This window comes from Mastigoproctus giganteus, chromosome 8 (assembly GCF_048544385.1).
Source record: "Mastigoproctus giganteus isolate SK-2022 chromosome 8, ASM4854438v1, whole genome shotgun sequence".
Taxonomy (NCBI): Eukaryota; Metazoa; Arthropoda; class Arachnida; order Uropygi; family Thelyphonidae; genus Mastigoproctus; species Mastigoproctus giganteus.
In genome coordinates, this window is record NC_143582.1 from 24370079 (window position 1) to 24392340 (window position 22262).

The window sequence follows — 22262 nt, forward strand, 5'->3', positions numbered from 1 at the left end:
AGACTGGTGAGGGGAACAAAGAGGTGCTCTTATGAAGACAGGCTTAAGTTCTGCAAATTGCGCATCTGGAGACTAGGCACCTGTGAAGTGATCTGATTGAGGTGTATAAGGCCTTGAATGGATTGAGACAGGCTCAATGTTGATGGGATTCTTCCTCTTGCTCAGATTACAAACCTGAGGGGTCATAGATTCAAACTGAGGAAAGACAGTTGTAGAATACATTTGTGAAAATTTGCCTTTAGCCAGCGGGTAGTCGATTGCTGGAACAAACTTCCATCTGTTGTGGAAGTTGATAGCTTAAATAAATTCAAGGCAGAAAGTAAAATGGGAAGGGTTTTTTTTTTTTTTTTTTTTTTTTGGCTTGCTTTCTTGCATCATATGTCTTTGATGCAAGATATAAGCTTGCTTTCTTGCATCATATGTCTCTAGTAATGCTAATTCTTCTGTTAACCATCACAAAAAAAACAAAGGCCAAACTGAGAGATTTGTTTTGGTATTTTGTCGTTTTTTGTAACAATGTAATAGCAGGATTATAATCACCTTAATTATTTTTGTAAAAGTATATGCACACAACTGCTATTCTACTATGAATATACCATCTGTCATCACCATTTTAAAAGAAATGATAAGTGCTTTTAGCTATGTATTTTTAATGGTTCCGAGACTGCCATTTTCTTGTAACCCACAAATTATGGTAAAATGTTTATGTCTCTGTTGCTATAGTTGTAAACTCTTCTGACCTAATGTCATAAGAGGTTTATAACTTTGACTGAATTGAAAGTAAATAAGTAAAAATTTATTTACTTTCATTTCTTGGAAAATGAAAATCTAAAGTTAAGCATGCATCTTGTAATTACACTTATTTATTTTTAAATGAGCTAGTAGTAACATAATAGTGTAATTTACAATTTGCATACAGTATTGTTTAACTAAAATTAGACAAATGAAATTTATTCTGTTCATGTTTCTGATTTCAGGCATCCTATTACATCAAGTACAGCAATCAAAAACTATTTAAACAAGAACTGAAGAATCTTCTTTCTGATCTGATGTACACTAAAAACGGTAAATCAACATATTTTTTGTAGTTTTCTGTTAGATCATTATATTATGTGCTCACACAACGTATGTCTGCAACTTATGGAAGTCATGTCACAGGTGATGCATGAGATGATTTCATTGAATTATTCAAATAAGTTAAAGCATAACATGCCAGTATTTTAATTTAATTTTAAATTTATGCTTATTAAATACACTTTTACTTACGCTTTGTGTAGTAATAACTTACTGTTATTTTTACAAAATAACAGTAAGTAGTCTCTCGCTTACACACATGCACATGCATGTGGTTATAGTTAAGGTGCTTTGGCCACTGGAATGTTGTAAACCAGCAATCGTTGGAATAGACAGTGTCTAGACTATATGGAAACAAAAGGCACAAAAAAATTGACGCAAGGGCTTATTTGGTGCTGAAAAACATGAAACATTAAAATTTATTTGATCAAGTTACACTACAGTATGAGTGTAACTACAGTTTATTAAGGTTATTTGATGTGATATCCCTTTGTATAGCAAAGGTGTTGGAAGCACGGTACAGCATAATTATTTCTTGCCTGAATCATATGTGGCAAATATTGGCAACATTCACTAAAAAAAAAAAAGGAGTGAATTTGTATTAGCCAGTGTGTCCAAATAAATCAGAGCTGTTTAGCTTTAAACCATTTATTAGCTAAATTTGGTATCTACTTACAGGTTGCACTATGAAAAATGTATTTTGTCCAATATATTGATATAGATATCTGCCCTGAAGTGATTTGACCTATTCGAAGCACCTGAATAAGGTTTCTCATTAATGAATGATAGACTGCAGCAGGTGTGGTCCTCCATTCCTCTTGCAGAATCAAATTCATTTAATTTAAATTTAATATATTATAATGTTACATTACCAAATTTAGAAAAATATAATGAATTTGTTTCTGCTAAAAAAAGTTTTTTAAATAAATTGAAAAACTGCACACAATATAACATTTTTGTAAATGCTTTCTACAGCATTTTCTGCCTTTTTTAAAGAAGAGGAAAGCATTAGCACGTATTTTTGGAAATGGAAGAATGCTTTCACATGCTATTCAAAACAAACTGGAGAGTTGTAGGTTGGACAACCTTCAGATAAACTAAAATGAAAATAAATTCATTTAATGTAAGATGAAAATATAATAGAATAAAATCAATAAGGAGAAAAATGAGACCACAGCTTACAATCTTTTTGTGGGATACTCTAATTTATTTATTTTCAGTATTCAAATATGCTACCTTACTGATAAAATGTCAGTTTCACATCAATGTCTCTGCTGCTCACTTCAACAGTGTCAGTCTGCTTTTGCCTATGACAAACTCCACCCTCCTGGGTAGGTTTCTCATTAATGAATGATAGACTGCAGCAGGTGTGGTCCTCCATTCCTCTTGCAGAACAGTGACCAGTTGAGCCACCATTGTGGGAGGTGTTACTCTGACCATCACCTGATATCCAAGTTCATTTGATAGGTTTCAAATCAGGACTCTGCATTGGCCATTCCAATTTTTGTACATTCATATTGATGTACCATTCTTGAACAGCACTGGTGGTATGGCTTAGAGCATTATCCTGTTGAAACAAACATTGGTCCGTACCTAAGAACATTGCCACAGCTTATGGAACATGGAATTGACCAAAATGTTAAGGTGGTCATTGGTATTTTTGGTTCCCCACACAACCTCCAAAGGTACTGAACCATTCTATGAGGACCAGCACCACCTTCTCCAAAGCAGCATTTGCTCTCCAGGCATCTTCCACAACATACCATCTGCTTTTAATAGAATATAGTGAGATTCACTCCATAGAATCAATTTCCACTTCTCTGAAACAATTATGCATTTGTTCACCATACAAGGTGATTGCACTACAGATTATGGTTGGTGATGCTTAGCTTTTGTCACCACTCTCCCATTAAAACTGGCTATGGAGATGTGTGTAGTCATGTTCATACAGACCTTACCCCTTGAAAACTTAAACATCCTGGTTGATGTTTTGCAAGGATGTCCAATGATATCATTGTACTACCCTTCCAATATCCCTGATCACATGGGGTGAGCTTCTGTGTTCTTACTGACCTCAATCCCTGTTAACCCCTTAAACTCCTCACTGATGTTTTGCAGGATTGTTGTACTACTCTCCAGTCATCTCTGGTCACGTGGAGTGAGCATCCATGTGACCAGAGGGTACTTGGAAACTCACATGGAGTGAGTTTCCATGGTCTTCCTGTGTGTTGCTGGATGTTGGTGGTACCATCATGTTTCCATGATAACATCACTGACAGCTCATTTTGGATAGTTACGTCATTTAACAGCAGTTGCACAAATCAACAAGCCAGCAGTGTGACATCCACACTGGTTAGGTGTTCTCATCATAGCACAAATGGCTTAGCTGACATTTCAAGAGGGGCGTTATTATTGGATGTCACGTAACTGGCTTGTTACCTTCCTTATACACTGGTGTGAATCACTTGTTTGCTTGGGAAGGTCCAGCAGACTATTTTGGTATATAGATATTTTTTGGAGAGTAGTATATATTTTATTTGGCCGTAGAAAATGCGTAGTCACAAGTTTAAATTCATTATTTTTATGTTTGTGATTTATTTTCTGTTTTTTTAATTTGTACTATATATATTTTTTTTTTTTTTTTTTTTTTTTTTTTTTTTATATAGAGGGCTCTTTTCATAACATTTATTATAGCATTTAGGATAGTTTTGCACTTTGTGTTAGTCCTTAGCAGATATTTTTTTTTTTTTTTTTTTTCAGTTTTTGTGTGAAGTTTTCAAGCTTGATAGAGTCAGCTCTCTGTTTTCTCTCTCTTTTCATTTAGTAACTTGGATGATATGTAAAACTTAATTTGTCCTTAGTTTGGAAATTATTAGTAGCTAAATTTTTAGGTTTGTATCATTTATACTTATTTTTATTTATATGAGTTATTCATATTTTTATAAAATATGAGTTATTCATTTAGTTCTTGTTATAAGTCTGTTTATCTGTATTCGGATGACCTACATGTAAATTTTGGCTTTACATAGTACACAATTCAAAATAATCTGTTAAAATTGTTATCTACCTTTTTGCACCTTGAAAAGATTAGAAATGTTAATAACCTCATTTTCTTTATTGATTTCATTCTGCTGTCTTTTATTCTTCCAGTCATCCCTTTGAATCCTCTGTTTAATATGAATAAACTGCATTTTTTTTTTTTTTTTTTTTTTTTTTTTTTTCAATTATTGCCACGTTTTATACTAGTTAGTCAGATATTAAGCTGAAACGAATAATGGTTGCTTTAGCACCTTTTACCCTATGTATGAAACACATTTTAGTTATTACTATTACATTTAATTTGGACTTTGATTTACATGTTTATGTATTATATATATGTGTATTTATTTATTTATTTATTTATGGTTTTTATTTATTTTATTATTTTATTTTCTTTAAGTATTGGTTGAACAGATGGAAAGACAAAACTCCGGGAGTGAACTTTCTACAAATTCAATTCATTCAAAGTATGAATTATTGGAGGCTACAATTAAAGATACTGAAACCATGTTAAGAAATTTTGATTCAAAAAAGGTATAATGCCCTTTCTGATATATTTAGGTATTGTAACTATAGTGCTGCTCAAGTGGCAGTGAAAAATCAATGCAATAGCTTGTTTAATGTTTTTCACAGTATGCATTTTTTGTTATTACAGGGGTTTTTTTCCTATTAAGAAACGTTTTTTACATAACACAGAATATGTACATTATTACATGATTTGCACCAGGTCTCTCATATCCAACACAGTGACCTTGGTAAGGTCAGGTGGCACCCATGAATTTACAACCACCTTTTTTGAGAATGTATGTTCAGAATAAATTTTATGGATGTAAGTGCAAAAATTTAATCTTTCTAAAATAAAATTATATGACTAAGCATTTAAATTTCCCTCTTTGTTTTGCATGTACTACTAAAGTCATGTTCTGCTGTTGGAAAAAAAGACTCAAAACTACTTACATAAAAATGCCTATAAATTGGCATAAGAAAGTTTATTAAATAGAATCAGTTGAGATTCGTTTAATGAATTTTGTTTCTATGAAAATTGAACATATTTTGCTATTTGTCTAATCACAGATGAGTATATAAAACAGAAAATAAGGAGCAACGAAGAAATGTATATACATATATATGCTTATTTTTAATACATATTTAATGTATCATTTTCCTCTTTTTTTTTTTTTTTTTTTTTTTTTTTTCTGGTGCCTTTGACTTCTTCAAATATGCAAAATGCACTCAGCCAGCATTGAAAGTTTGGACAGCACTGTTTTATACTATACATAGTCAATAACAAAGTAATTTCCTAAAACTGTTTTTTTGGTCTTAGCACATGGTATATACATGTGGCAAGATACATGGCATATCCTCATATGGATCTTTCTTCTAGATTATTTGTATGGTTATATAAATATCAACATCAGCTTTATCTTGATTTATCTGTACTATCCATTGAGATGCTTCTGAGAATAAAAATGCAAAAGAAAAGCATACTATTAGAAGTGATAAATTGGTATGAAAGAAGTTTTAGTAAATATATTTTAAGAACAACCTGTGCACAGGCTTTAGTAATATTATATTAGAACAACCTATACAAATACTAATAAAAGAAAGCTGTTTACAAAAGTAGTACATGTCTCACTTTCTCTCACAGAGTATATTTTTAATATACTCTGTGAGAGAAAAATTAGTGATTTTACTGAGCGGCAAATTGACATCAGATTTTGTTTCAAATTAGGAAAAAATGTAACAGAAACCCACAATATTAAAAACACCTTTCAAAGAAAACATTATACATCATTCAAATACTCTTCAGTGGTTTACAGAATTTAAAGAGGGCTACTTAACCATCAAAGATGATCCTTGCTCTGGCCACCCTTTAACTACAAAAACTAACGATTCAATTTGCTTGTGTTTATAATTTGATCAGAATGATTAATGTTTCTCTATCCATGAAGTTGCTATTGCAACTGGTATTTCTTATGGGATATAATAAATGCCAATTCCTTATGTCAATCAAATTTAATGCAAGATTTGGGAATGTATTACACCTTGCATCCTCACTGAGGGATTATGGCATGGAAACAGAGGTTCAGTATTCTCATTGAAAGACTGTCTTCTCCAAAGCCAAAAAAGAGCAAGACAGTCTTGATTATTTGCGAAGATTATGTTTGTCTATTTTTTATTATTTTATTTTTATTATTTTTTTTTTTTACTCTTAGGACATTGTATATTATGAATTTTTACCCTGGTCAAATAGTAAACTAAGAATACCATAAAACAGTTATATGATGATTGCATGACATTGTTTTGAGAAAATGGCTGGAAAAGTAGGCTTCAGAGAATTGCTGCTTGTATCATATCAGTGCCCCTGAAAATTAAAATTTCCTACAAAACACTCCATTACTGTGGTCCCCATCTACTAATTCATCAAATTTAGCTCCCTGTGTCTCCCCCCTCCCAAAAGGTTAGTCTCCTTGAAAAATCACAGCAAGGAGACTAACCTTTTTAGTAAAAATTATTCAGAATGCGACATGTAAACTATCAGCAATTCCAAAAAGAAGTCTGTCAGGAATTCTTCTAGAAGTAGCATGAATGTTGGAATTGGCATATAGTGTCGAGGAAACTACTTCCAAAGATCCATCCATGTAACTGGTAGTCTTCATGATTTCTGAAATATTAATTCAGTCCTTGAAAATTTTAATCACACCTCCTATAGTGTGTGTGTGTGTGTATGTTAAAATATATGAATACATAATATATAAATAAATAAAATACTATTATATTATATAAATATATTACAGTAGAGTCCCGATTATCTGAGACCCAATTTTCCGAGGTTCTGTGTTATCCGAGCTGGCTAGCTCTTAGCTCAATTTTTACATAAAGGCTAAGTGATGCCTCAAAGAGTTTTGTGTTCATATGTATGATGAGTAAGACTGTGATGAGAACAGACTGTGCTGTGCCGATTCACAGAACCTCTCCACCCACTCTTCATAAAACTTCAACAGTTTTATCTGTCTGGTTCAGTTTGGCATTTTGTTCAGGTGATTTCGCTTGTGACGAAAAAAAAAAAATTAAATTTTTTGTTTATACTCCAGCATGACAACCAGGTCAGTAGAGTTTACAATAAATCATCAATACAGATATTTATCGTATTTAGTAGTCAAGGGCTTGAATCCGGGTCCACTCATGGAATGCATGCTATGCACTCTCACTCCTGACCACTCAACTATATCAGATCTACCGTTAGTTTATCGGTTCCACATAGCTTCTTTATTTTTACTTTATGTACGATGAGTGTAAAATGTAAATGTGTTGTGGTTTCATTAGAGACTAAGTTTGATGCCATTAAATGAGTAGACAAAGGCGAAACAATTAAAAAGTAAGACAGCTGAACATCGCTGGGGAAAATTATCTGCTTGTCAGGAAGAAGTGCAGTCTTTTACCAAAAAGTTGGCAGAAGTCAGAGGAGGAAGATTTAAGTTTGGATCAAGTTTACAACTGCAGCGAAACAGGTTTAAATTATCGAATGCTTCTGACCAAAACGCTCGCGTCACAAGAAAAAGCAGCGCCCAGGTATAAATGTAGTAAGGAGAGACTGATAGTGTTGGCATGTTCAAATGCTTCAGGAAGTCAGGCATAAGTTGCTATTTATTGGAAAGACTAAGAAACCAAGAGCCTTCAAACACGTACGTGTGGAAAGTCTTCCTTGTAAGTATGCTAACCAATCAAATGCGTGGATGGATTCATGTTTGTTGAAAAAATGGTTCCATAAAGACTTAGTTCCTACAACAAATAAATTTTTGGCAGAAAAGAAACTCCCAGAAAAAGCAATGTTGCTTCTGGACAATGCACCATCTCATCCAGATGAAACTGAACTAGTCTCTGGTGACATTAAAACTTTTTTTTGCCTCCTAATGTAACGTCTCTAATCCAGCCACTAGATCAAAGTGTCCTGGAGACTTTGAAACGGAACTACAGACGATGACTTTTAAAACAACTCCTGGAAGATCTCAAAAATGGTGGAACTGTTGCTGAAAGCCTTAAAAACATAAACGTGAAAGATGTCATTTACTGGCTGGCAGAATCATGGGAAGAAGTAAAAACATCAACTCTTGTGAAGTCCTGGAAAAAAAATTCTCAGTGAAACCGAGGAAGAAGATGATGATGAAGATAACCTTCCGCTTATAGTGCTAGCAAAAATCTTCCAAATTCAGAACCTATTATGGCAGAAGACATTTCAAGATTGGATGAATGAGGATGAGCAACAGGAGATGACTGATGACATGATTATAAATTTAGTGAGTGAGAGAAAACAAGAGAGTTAAGACGAAGATAATGTGTGTCCAGGAGAAGGCTCAAAAATTTTGCACACGGAAGGCCTAAATGCGATTGAGACCACACTGCGATACATCAAACAGCAGAATTAGGTTAGGTTATTTCTGCTGTTTTTTTTCTCCCTAATTAAGTTAATTCCTAACTAAGTTAATTCTGCCTTAATTAAGTTAATTAGGGCAGTTAGGTTAATTAATGATTCATCTCTAACAGAGTCTCTCCACTCGCTGTCTCATAGATGTACTGTTTCTGCTGCATGCCTCTTCTACAAATACTTCCATGGGCACTGTTCTTCTGAATTGGCTTCTATAATTCCCGCTCTCTCTTTCAAAACAGTCCGAACACGTGCCGCCACCGGCCAACATCCATTTGCTGTCCAACTTCAAACTCACAGAACCAACTTTTCATCTTCTTCATTTATTCATTCAACTGCCGTTTTCGGGAACAACCTTCCTTCATACATATTTCTTGAAAATTAGTCTACAGAAGTTCAAGTCCAATGTCAACAAATATCTTCTTTCGTCTTCTCAACCTCCAACCCAAGCACGGTACTAAGTACTATAGGTTCTAATACCTCTCGTGTTTGGGGTTTACATAAAAAAAAAAAAAAAAAAAAGGAGAATAAAGATCTACTGTCGTTGAGATGCCTGAGAAACATTGCAGCAAACAAGCAAGGAACTTCTTTAAAACAGAAGACTTTGAAAGACTTTTTTTCTAAAGCCTGATGTTGTAATCATGATGATGCATATACAGTACAATACTATGTAAGTAAATAAACACAGGCTAAGGTAAAGAAAGCCCACACGAGAAGCATGGAAAATTTTGACAAAGTTTAGCCATGAAAGTACAGCATACTATACTTTGCCGTACTGCACTTGTAGTGTTGCTTGCTCAGTAAACAGACTGTGGATGTTATCAGGCTGTAGTAGAAGTCGAGAATGATATATTGTCTATCCTTCCTGTACACATTGTACTCCCCAAATTCCAGTTCTGCATTCCTTATATCTGTGTGACACCACGTCTCTGATATGCTAACAATATCTGCCTTTGATGTTCTGAGCAATACCTCAAATTCATCAAATTTATTTACCAAACTCCTAGCATTGGTGTACATGCAAGTATACGAGCACCTGTTCCTATTCTTAGCTACCCTAACACAACCCATGTGTTTACTTGTACTACAATGACTCCCAGCAGTCTCTGAAATACCCTGCACCTTGTTTTCCAGGCTGCTGCTCATTCCAATGAAGCAGTGCAAGAATCACTTTCACCTCTGCCAGTGGCTACTGTTAATCTATTAGTCCTTGTATTCCCCCAAGCTAGCAGTTTTCCGATCCACCTAACACTGCCTCGATAGCATCAGCAAATATTCTTGTACCCTTTCTATTTAAGTGTATCCCATCCCTTTAGAAGCAGTCTCTCCTGTTAACAAGTACAGACCAGGCTGAAAAAAATTCTACCCCTTGAGCCTTGCACAATCTTTCCAGGGCTGAATTTATTGATAAGGCTGTCATCATATACTCCCTCCTATCGTGTCTGGCAGAATTGCAGACACTTTCAAATTCAACCCTAATTCACGGCTTTTTTTGAACAGTGACCTGTACTTGTTAAGTAATTCTGCCGATCTCCTACTCTTAATATCATTAGTGCCAACGTGTACAACAATATCACCCTTTGTGCCCTTAAAAGATGATATCTGCTCTACAACGTCATCAACCTTTGCCCCTGGCAGACATACCATGGTCCTATTCCACCTATCCTTTTACATAGCATGTTCCCCATTTCCCTGACAATACAGTCACCAACAACTACTAGTTCCTGTGGGACCAGCGCATTCTGCCTTAGGGGTTGCCGCTGTGTTGCATGATGATAAAGTGCAAGCTCTGGTGTTGATGTGGGCAGCTGAGAGCTTGATGGGCCCCTCAATTTAGATCTTTCGAGGGCATCCACCCTGTCCTTCAAGCTCTCATATAGGCCCATAACAACGCTGAGTTGTCGCCTCATTTTCCCACACTCCTTACATCGCACGCACACAAAGACATCCCCCTTGGCAATATCATGTCCCGTACCTGATTGCTCCACAAACATCAAGCAAGCAGTGCATTTTAAAAGGCTGTGATTCAGAGGGCAACACCCCCCTCAGTTCTCCCCTGAGCCACAGCACTCCATTTAGCTTGAGCCTCTTGCTTTACTGCTCTGGTCTGAGTCATGATTCCGATTCAATTTGAATAAAATTTCAATTTCAGTACAAAATTATAACCCTAAACTTGTATCCCAATGCAGTTGTAACACTATATATCTATATATATTTTTTAAGTGTCAAGTATTATCTTCGAGTTTCTTTATATAAGTTCCGTATCAAGTTATGTATTAATTATGTTATGTTCTAAGTCGTTATATGTATTTAATTAAAAGTACAATTTAATTGACAATGAAGTTCAACAAGATTAATAAATTTACTGATTAATTGATAATATTATATACTATACTAAGCTAACACTATCTAGTTCGGGATATAACGTTGTATCGTATAACAATGGCGGCAAGTTAGGAATGGTAAATCTACAGACACTTAAATATTAATTAACTTCCAAAATCTCGCTGGCTAAATTTAGAATAAATCAAGGATCTTGCTTAGGTCTATAAGCTACTTACAGAAAATAATTTAATATAACAATTAGTCAATAAAGCGGCTAACTATAGCTAAAAAAACTTCCGGTTTGCCAGCTCTGCAAAATTTCGAAAACACGTGGATTGGATACCCTTACCGGTACTAAGTAATAACCTACAAAATCTCTATCTATGTTAAAATATAAACTAAGTATCGTAACTAGGAATATAGAGCTACTCTAGAAAATAAGTTAATAAAACAGAAAAAACTTCTCTATGTTCTTCAGCCATAAAAACTTTGCCTGGACAAGGCTACTCTCGTTCCCAACTTTTTGGTGTTCCACAGACAAGAGCATGGCAAGCGTGGCTTGTATCCATTTCACATACACCAGGTGCAACACCTTCAACCAGAAGATGACACCCAGTGATTGAAATTTTGTTAGTGGGTAAATGCTAATCACCGATATTAATTCCATTAATACTGTTCAGTGATGAAGCTACTTTTACCTGTGACGGTATCAACAACTCTCATAGGTGGTCAGACGAAAATCCACATGCCACTGTAGAAACAAATTTTCAACATTGCTTCTCTGTAAATGTGTGGTGTGTGTCATCAACATTTAGTTGATTGGGCCTGTTTGTTACAAAATCGTCTTACAGGGCCCATTTACCTAGAATTTCTGTAAAATGAACTTCCACTACTATTGGAGAATGTTCCCTTGGCTACAAGGATTGGTATGTGTACATTCAGCATGACAGAGCTCCTGCACATTATACCTGTCCGGTGATACAGTATCTAAATCAAACTTTCCCTGAATGATGGATTGGCTGTGGTGGCCTTGTTCATTGGTCACCAAGGTCTCCAGACCTCACTTCATTAGATTTTTGTTTGTGGGAGGGATGAAAAGTGTAATATACAAAGAAAAGGTGAATACAAAAGACAAACTCGCTCACATTTTGGATACTGCATTCCTCATAAAGGAATGCCAAGACGACCCCAGAAGAACAACACGTCATGTTACTACAAGAGTTGCAAAGTGCATTGAGGTTGGTGGTGGGATTTTCAAACATTTTATTGTGAACTGTAAAAATTTTGTCAATTATTTGTGTTTTGTATCATTCAAAAAGTCAATAGATACAAACAATGTCATTTATCATTCTCTATATTTCTCTGGTTCTCTCAATGGCTTTGTTTGCGCCAGTTTCAAACAGCTGTATCTCCATATATCCATTGAGAATTAGAATATGAACTTTTTACTCACATTAATCGATACTATAACCTCCCAAAATATTTACTATTCCTCCCGAATCACCCTATACATCTGAGGTAGCATCTCTCCAAATGAGGCAAGTAGTGCCTCATTTGGAGAGTGTTTATTTGTTTAAATAAACCATTTATTTAAACAAATTATTTTAACTGACCTAAACCATTTATTTATACAAATTATTTTAACTGATTTAAACTAACCTTACCTACTTCCCAGTATACCCCGTGGGACTGTATTTCATATCAGAAACAGAGGCTATACCCACTTATTGTTGTTTCCTCCTTTAATTTCAGCGGCTGGCCCTAGAAAAAGGCGCTGAAATCACAGGACGAGCAGCACTAAGTTATGCTTATTATTTCTTATTAATCATTATTACTTCCCATTATCTTAGCTCCCGGCTTTGTTCACCGTGATTGCGATCACAGTTCTGTTCGCCCTTTGTTCTCCATAACCAGCTTTACCATTCCAGTAATGTTAGCACATTACCCTTCGTGACTACTAACTTATGTAGAAATTATGGTTGTTGGGTACTTTCTACTTATAGCAGTGTCCCAGGTCCATAATCCATTATTATTTTTATTTCTATTATTAATAATATTTTAAACCGTTACTACCTTTAGAACACATATATATAATGTGCGTGCGTATGTGTGTGTGTGATCAATTAAGTGGAACATAATGAAACAGTAAATTTTATTTGTTAGCACACATACTTTCATGTGGATATTAGTTGTTATTTAGAAATCTTTATTGTAATAATAATACAATACAAATCAATACATTGCAGTATTGCCTTTCATGGCCACCAAGCATTACATAGTTGAGATTACCTTGCTAATTCACTAGTTCTAACCCCTTGATGTCATTTAGATCACATCTGAGTGAATTGTATAGAACTAGTGAATAAGGGAAGGAACCATTTTGTAGGCAGTGTGCAGTAAAACTTCCTATCACACCAGGTAACCTGACAGCAGCATAGTTCCCAGAACTTTCTGACTTTACTGTATGCATATAAAGTCTCCTTCACTGTGGTCCATGAATGTGATAAAAAAAATATATTTTTTAATACTAAGTAATTGTTAGCATTAGTAGAGGCATTTGATGCAAGAAAGCAAGCTTATGCAGCATCAGCCAAAAAAAAAAAAAAAAACCACTTCCACTTCACCCCTCTGTTCGTTCGAAATACCTGTCCAGCTGAGCCTTAAACTTATTTAGGCTATCAACTTCCAGGACAAGGGATGGAAGTCTGTTTCACCAACCAACCACCCGCTGGCTAAAGGCAAATTTCTGCACGTCTATCCTACATCTGTCTTTCCTCAATTTGAATTTATGCTCTCTCAGGTGATTATTCTGAGCAAGAGGAAGAATCCCATCAGCATTGAGCATGCTCAAACCATTCAAGGCTTTATACACCTCTATCAGATCACCTTGCTGGTGCCTAGTCTCCAGACACTGTAATTTGCAAAACTTAAGCCTTTCTTCGTAAGAGCACCCCTTTGTTCCATTCACTAATCTTGTTGCCCTTCTCTGTACTCGTTCCAGCAGCTCTACATCCTTCTTGAAATGAGGCCTCCAGACCTGTATACAGTACTCTAGGTGTGGCCTGACCATTGCCTTATACAAGGGAATAATCACCTCCTTATCCCTGCTAGAAAAATTCCTATATATCATTGACAATACACCATGAGCTACTCTTGCAGCCCGTCTGCACTGCTCAGAGAACTTCATATCTGCCTGCACAACCACCCCCAGGTCCTTTTCATTCTCTACCACTGTCAGTGTAGTACCACAGAGTTGATACGTTGCTCTGGGGTTGCTGTTTCCCATGTGTGGTACTTTACATTTGTCAATGTTAAACTTCATTTGCCACCTCTCAGCCCATCTGCTCAACCTTTCCAGATCCTGTTGCAGCAGCATAGTGTCAGTAGTGTCCTTGACAACCCTGCCTACCTTTGTATCGTCTGCAAACTTCGACATTAAGCTTGATATACCATCATCAATATCATTTATAAATACAGAAAACAATAATGGACCCAACACTGAGCCCCGAGGGACTCCACTAATAACACTAGTCCACGACGAGCAGTGTCCATTGATTACCACTCTCTGTCTTCTCCCCCTCAGCCACCCCTTTATCCACAGCAGCAACTTGCCTCCAATGTCACATTGCTCCAATTTGTGCAGCAGTCTTCCATGTGCTGTTGTTTGTTTGTTATTTGGTTTTTAGGAGCATTAGCAACTAAGGCCATATTGCTCCGGGATATGCGGTGGTCATTCCCTGAATGACCTTTCCGCATCCTCCGTATTTGGTGGTGACGGGCTCGAACCCCGGTCTAATCAAGAAGCGTGTGCTACGCACTGCTGCTCCTTCCCAACTGGCTACGGAGGCGTGCCTTCCATGTGCAACAGTATCAAAAGCCTTTCTAAGATCCAAGTATATAGTATCAAAGTTATTCCCTGCATCCAGTTCCTTTGTGACTGCATCATAGTATCCAATCAAATTGGTCAGACAAGACTTCCCCTTAACAAAACCATGCTGTGTCCGAGCTATAACTGAAGTCTTGTCTAAATGATCCTGCAGTGCTTCTTTAACTAGTGCCTCCATTAATTTTCCTGGAACAGAAGTTAAACTCACAGGTCTATAATTACTTGTGTCAGCCTTTGATCCTCCTTTGTGAATTGGGGTAACATTCGCACATCTCCAGTCTGTGGGTACCTCCCCTGAGTCCAAGGAAGCTCTCATAATTATGGCTAAGGGTTTGCTTACTTCCTCTGCTGTCTCCTTTAATATAACTGGATAGATCCCACCACCCCAGGTGCCTTTCTTGTGTTTATCTTCAAGAATTTCTCCTCCACTTTACTCTCAGTTATTACAAGATTCTCTAGCTTACTGCTAGAGTTGAATACACCTCTGGCATTCCCCTCGCTGAATAACTCCTCATGTGTGAATGTCGATGCAAAATATTCATTTAGTTTGTTAGCTACCTGAGCAGGATCATCAACAGTTGACCCATCGATATCAAGTGGACCAATCTGATTCATCCCCTTCCTTCTAGAGTTTACATAAGTAAAGAACTCTTTGCTGTTTTTCTTTGCATCCCTTGCCAAAGATTTCTTGTAATCTGCCTTCGCCTGCCTAACCTCCTTTGTAACTTGGTAACAGATCAACGGTTACAGATCAATTGTTAGTGCATAATGTGGAAAATTTAAGTGCCCCATCCCTTCTTAAGCATGAAAATGGGACACCCCAGGGTCTTTAGTTACACTGTTCTGCAGTGTCGACTCTATTAGGTTTTCTGTTACATCATTGGTAGTAGGTCTGTTGAAAGTTATATAGAACATTCTTTCAATTGAAAAATCTCTATTACAGTAGTAATCATTAACCGAGATTTATTTTACATACTTTGCTGGCTACCACACTCTTAAATTTTCAGTGTATACGTCTCACAGGTGTATTACTAGTATCTTTGTTGTTTTATATGTATATTTAACAAGAAATAAATTGCTTCATTCTAAAGAAAACCAAAAATCATTGTTACAGAGTAATGCAAAATTATTTAATTTTTTCATTGCTCCGTAACGATGATTTACAAAAGTCTAAATTTTATGAAAAAGTTGGTTGTTATTATTTGGAGCATTAGCAACTAAGGCCATATTGCTCTGGGGATATGCGGTGGTCATTCTCTGACCTTTCCGCATCCTCTGTATTTGGTGGTCACGGGCTCGAACCTGGTCTAATCAAGAAGCATGTGCTGCGCACTGCTGCTCCTGGCTACGGAGGTGCCTTATGAAAAAGTAAGATACTATGAAAAGATCTTGTTTAAAAAAAAATTGTAAAATAAATTTGGGATATTCACTTTTATAGTGTCTACTGAGTTATTTAAATAACATTTTTTTTTTCTAAGTTTTATTGAACTTTTTCTAATTTTTTAAATAATTTACTCATTGAAGGTCACTGAAACTACAGAGAGGGGGATTAAAGAATTTCTTTGTCATTTAGAAAGCCAAGGATCAATAGATGTTCAGACATTAGTCCAAACTAATTTATCTCATTTGCCTAATAAGGTAAGAATAGTTTAAAACAGAGCCAAATAATAGTAATTATAATGACATCAAAAAATTAATAAAAAAAAATTTTTAGGTATGCATGTACTTGTTTCAACAGCAAATATAATCATCATCAAAATACTGTTATGATGCTGAACATTTGTCTTCTTTAAAAGAAACTTCCAGTTTTTTTTTTTTTTTTTTTTCATACAGCTGAAAACAGATGCAAATTTGTTTGTTGGCAGTCAATCTGTTGAATGAAATAGTAATGCACACAGTGCCTTCTTAATCAAGAAACACAACCTCTGTTATTTATTTTTTATACTTGTTCCTTTGCAGGTTTTTTCCTGATTAGGTAAAGTAGCTGATTTCAGTACTAAGTTTTATTGATCAAATAGGTGTGGTCATGTCTCATCATCCATTGCTGTACGATACCTAGCATGGTATCCATATTCACAGTTATTTTTAATAGGGATGCAATCCTGTTGGTTTTTTTTTTTTTTGGGGGGGGGAATACTTCAGTGCATATATGTATTTAAAAATGTGGTCCCAGTGGTATACATAATTGGTTTGTATCATTCTAATGTTCTCTGGCTGACTTTAGCTTTGACTTTTAGAAACCCATAAAACTAAATACAACGTACATACATGGCATAGTCTATGTCACTACTACAGATTTACGCACAGTGCCGACTCATATACGACGAATTCTACAGCTAACAATACATCTCGAGTTAACTTGTAGTTGGCTGCCATGCGGAATTTTCTATTATACACGCCATCTATTTTGAATAATTTAACATGAATAATTTAAAATTTTTCTTTTATACACTTCATCTATTTTTGAATAATTGCTTAGCTGTTTATGTAACAGTGCTAACATTTTTGGAGATTTTTTGAGAGGCTTGTGTAGAATGTTACAGCAGACAGTTGACTGATTTCAGTTCACTGTCAATTGATAAGGCTGCTACTTTTCTCCAAATGAATTAATAGTTTTGACATTGTGTTAATATTAATCAATTCAAATGATACAAGAAAGCAAGCTTATTCTGCATCATCCGGGGGGGGGGGGGGGTACCCTCAATCAATCACAATTTGCCAATTGTCGATGAATTCATATTTGCATCTCCACTTGTGAGGCCACCGTAGCCAAGTGGTCAGGCATGCATGAGTGCATAAGTACATGTGCCTTGAGTGACCCGGGTTCAAGCCCTTGACTGCTGAATACAGTGCTGTTTCTTGTATTCTCTCTACCTTGTGAACTCCTCAGACCGTGTGGGCATGCCAGAGTATAAACAGAAAATTTATTATTTATTTATTAAACTTAAGATAACCATTGCTGTAAATAATATCACTATAACTGTCTCACTGACCTATCATTACATTTCTTAGTTCTTAGTAAAAGGTTTAGAGAAAATTTATGAATTTTTTAGTAGTTTAAGAATAATATGAATGAGTTTATTAATACTAATATTGTTTTTTGTTTTTAGCCACAAGTGATAAAAATACCCTTGCAAAAAAATTTTGATAAGCATTCAAAAAACTTGACTTCAATTAGTTCTGGTGGTTTGCTATTAGGACTCTATCATTTACATGTAGCTTATAAAGTAAGTTAATTTTTATTTTGTTTTCAGTAAAATATTGATTTTATTGGCCACCCTATGTGCCAATTTAACTTAAATTTTGAAATTTTTATGCATATCATTAATATCAATATTTTATAGCAGAAAGTTTTAAAAATGTAGACCTGTTTTTAGAATTGATTGGAAAAAGAACTGGCTGAAATCTTGAAAAAAGGGGGGAGGATAGTATAGCTTGTATCAAGGAAACAAAATGAAAGAAAAGGCTATAAATGTAGAAGGATACAATAATTCTAGAAATAGTGGGTATAGTAATAGACCAATATTAGAAATAATATTATGGAGGTGATTAGTAAAAACAACAATAGACTGATAGAATCAAAGTTATAATAGCGAAGGAAATAATTAATACTTTGAATGTTTCTGTGCCACATGCTGGGCTGTTGACTGTAATAAAAAGGAATTTCAGAAGAATGTAGAATAGGCTCTTTAGCATATATCAAGTGGATTACTTTATTTGTGGTAGAGATTTGAACATTCATATGGGGAAAAGTGGGAAGGGGTGGAGAGAGAGAGAGAGAGAGAGAGAGAGAGAGAGAGAGAGAGAGAGAGAGAGAGAGAGAGAGAGAGAGAGAGAGAGAGAGAGAATATGAAAGGATACATAGAAACTAAGTTTTTTGGAGTGAAATATTGAAGGAGAAATGATTCTGAAATAATTGCTGCTTTTGATTTTTTTAATTTCTAATACTTTCTTCTATAAGAAGTATCTTAAACAACCAGATTACAAATTTATTATTCCTTGATGAGAAGAAAGAATTGATTGATCCATGATTTTAAAACTTGTAAGGCTATTCCAAGTGAAACTCTAGCTGTAACAGCAGAATAGTGGTGATGCGTGTTCTATTCAAGCATGGGAGAGTACAATCCACGACAAAGCCATATCCAAAATTGAAACAGTGGAAGTTAGAAGATGCATTCTTCAGCAGATTTCTTTTGGGAAAGTGATCAGTCACAGGTAACATGAAAAGTTGTGATGGCACTAGGCCCCTGATGGTGTGCAAGTGGCAAAAGGAAAGGTACTTGGAATGTTAAGAATTAAGGGACTGATAAGCTTTTTATAAGATAATGTTAGAATCCCAGCTACTTGGAAGAGAAGTTAACTTAGTTTCCACTTATAAGAATAAAGATGCACTAGTTGCAGATATATACCAGATATACAGGACTGCACCAGTTGTAGAGTCAGAGATATAAGGCTTACAAGCTATAGTATGAAATTTTATAGATAATATTAGAACGAATTAAGACAAGGTGGATATCAGATTTGCCTTGTCTTATTACATCTTGTTAGGTCAGTTAGCATATATGCATAAGCACCTATTATTTTCGCCATCATGTAACAACTAAATTTCCAGCAGATGCATTTTCATGAAATTTTATAGTTGGTTCATATAGAACGATTCTTCGAGCCACTCCAAATTTTATTAAAATCAGACAAAAAGAAATCTGGCCAGTATTTTATCTTTTTTCCGCACAATTTATATATAAGAAATAAATTCATAGATTGAATGTAGTTTTAATGCAGTAAAGCACAAGGTCTTACACTTGGGGAATAGCAACCCCAAAATAAATTATCAAACACTTGGTGGGGTTGAATGAAAAACAGTAGTAGAAGAAAGGGAGCTGGAAGTTATAATATGGACAGATATGAAGTTTTCTGAGCAATGTAAACAGGCAGCCAGGGAAGCCCATGGTGTCCTATCGATGATTAATCAAACATTATCCTTTAGAGATATAGTGATCATAGTCCCACTGTATAAGGCAATTGTGAGGCCACATTTGGAATATTGTGTTCAAGTATGGAGACATAATCCATAAAAATAAAAACACATTTAGCTTCTTGAAAGGGTCCAGAGATGGACAACTCTGAATGGGGAGATCAGCAGAAGGACAACAACTGTAAGAGGAAAGACTCAGATTTATGTGGTCTACAGAGCTTGGCAACCAGGCACCTCAGAGGTGATCTGATTGAGACTGTGAGGGAGATAACTAAAATGAATAAAGGTGGAATTCTCACTGTTATAAAGAATTCCAGAACTAGGGGGCATGAATTCAAATTACAGGGGAAGCAGCTTAGACTAGATTGTAGGAAGTTTTCTTTTAGCCAGCTAACCAGATTACTGGAACAGGTTTCCTTCACAGGTGGTTGAGGCTGACAGTTTGAATAAATTCTAAGGTTAACTGGACAACTGGACAGTTACTTATGTGAGCTGGGAAGCAAATAATTTGTATTTTCTTATCTACTTCTTTTTTTTTTTTCAGCCAGTGAAGCAAAAAGCCTGTGGCTTCCTTACACTATATGGCTCTTACTATTACTATTGTTAGCTTTAGACAGTCTATGCGCACTTTGTGTGTATTGTTATGTAAGACTTTTGAATGTGGTGTTGCTTGTGCAGAGGTACATATATATATCGAGAAAAGAGACTTTAAAAAAAGGAGTAGATGGCAGAAGAGTATTAAATATTATATAGTTGTGATTAAACTGAACAGCTAAGTTAGAGAATGTAAAAATATAGAGTTTTATTAAGTGTTCTATAAAGTTATAATCTTAGTAATTAATTGATAAGAAGATAACTATATTTACTACAGTTAATCACAGAAAAAGAAAAAAAATTCAATTAATTTTAAGAAAAAAAAATGTGCCTGAAATGTAACACACTGCATACATTATATAACTTGTAATGGAAGTATGTTAACAGATGTTTAGACATTACTTAATAAGAAAGAGTTCAGTTGATATCACATTTTCAGTATCTGTTTCATTGCTACCCATAAAGCTCTTAAAGATCACTCATAGCCTTCCCACTTGACCTAGATTTCTGTTCTATTTATATAAATAGAAATCTATTCATATAAATGAAAATAGAATTCATGTACTAACTCTAGAACAAAAAGTCTGATCAAGAACAAATTTTCAGCCTGTGTTCTATTAGTCCTGGGGAAATTTTCAGGTCCAGTTATGACTTCACTGCTCTCATCCCCCCCCCACCACAAAAATTGGCATAAATGAAAGTGTTTTTGCATTAATTGATAAGAAAAATGCAGATTGCTACCAAATTTTCAACATATATTCTGTGTTGGCCCCTGGGATGAGTCTAAGTGCAATTTCAATTTTTTTGCATTCCCTCCCCAGTTTTCCCTACAGAAATATTACTATAAATTTGGAGCGGAAGTACTGATTCATTTCAATGTTTTTTGTAGAATTTTTAGGAATCTTTGTGACAGATCTTCATGTCAATTGGTTGGCATATTTTGTTATAAATCATAAATTATTTGCTTGCTAATGTGCCTGAAATACAATGCACTGCATATATTAATAATTTATTTTGTAATGGTTACCACAAGTCATTTTCATCTTGAGGATGCTGATTGAAAAATTTAAAGGAAAAAACTTTGCCCAGCCTTCAAAGAGAAGATATGTTGTGCACATCGGGAAGAAACTAGTATCATCAGAGTATATTAAATTAATGAAGATATGTATTGGGATAGAAACTGTGTGAGGAGTATATGCTAGGGGTATTCCAACATTCCTAGTAAGGTAAACTTAAATCAGGGATCTGTTTTAAACCCACTCCTCTCCATTTTGATTTTGAGAAAACTGGCAAACGAGTAACAAGAGGATATAATATGGTGAATTTTTACTGACGAGGGAAGGAGTAAGTTCAAAGCTGCCAAAACAACAGAGTTTTGAAGAGGCTTAAAAATTAGTGAAACTAAAACAGAATAATTGATTTCAGTGAGGAAAAAAAAGTGTGCAGAAGTATATGTTTGCAAAAATTAAAGATCATCTAAAGAGCAAAGGGAAATATTCAGATACTTGTGTTCATTTGCAAAGCAGAATGGTGAAATTGATGAATTTGACGAATTAAATTTGGATGGATATAAAGGATGCAGACTTGTGAGTGTAATGTATTAGTGCCACTAAGGCTTAAAAGCATTATCGTTATAGCATTACATTACATGATGTTTCTTTTTGGTTTGTGTGAGATGGAGTTTTAGTGCTCTACAAAGTATTAAAAATAACAAGACTTCTCGCATGCAAGTCAGCATTTTACAATATAAGTTTGTATTAGTTTTTTTAGGGGGAAAGACACTAGTCATTGAGAAAGTAATGATCACTCTGTTTCCTTATGCTTTAAATATAAATGGGCCTGTTGTACTGGGATCCATGGTACAATGAAATAAGATAAGTGTAAATCCAGTAAATATCTTTAATTATCTTATCTTATTTCATCCTTATGCTTTTTTTGACTGT

The 22262-nt window shown here is 35.1% G+C and overlaps 1 protein-coding gene across 1 annotated transcript in view; it reads left to right on the forward strand.

Moving 5' to 3' along the window:
• Positions 1-22262, forward strand: part of LOC150081371 (uncharacterized) — a 101026-nt gene that overhangs the window by 17909 nt on the left and 60855 nt on the right. The window contains exons 7-10 of the mRNA XM_090380186.1: positions 978-1065; positions 4514-4647; positions 16275-16388; positions 17861-17977. Coding sequence (XP_090236312.1) covers positions 978-1065; positions 4514-4647; positions 16275-16388; positions 17861-17977 — 453 coding nt within the window. The remainder of the gene's footprint in view (positions 1-977; positions 1066-4513; positions 4648-16274; positions 16389-17860; positions 17978-22262) is intronic.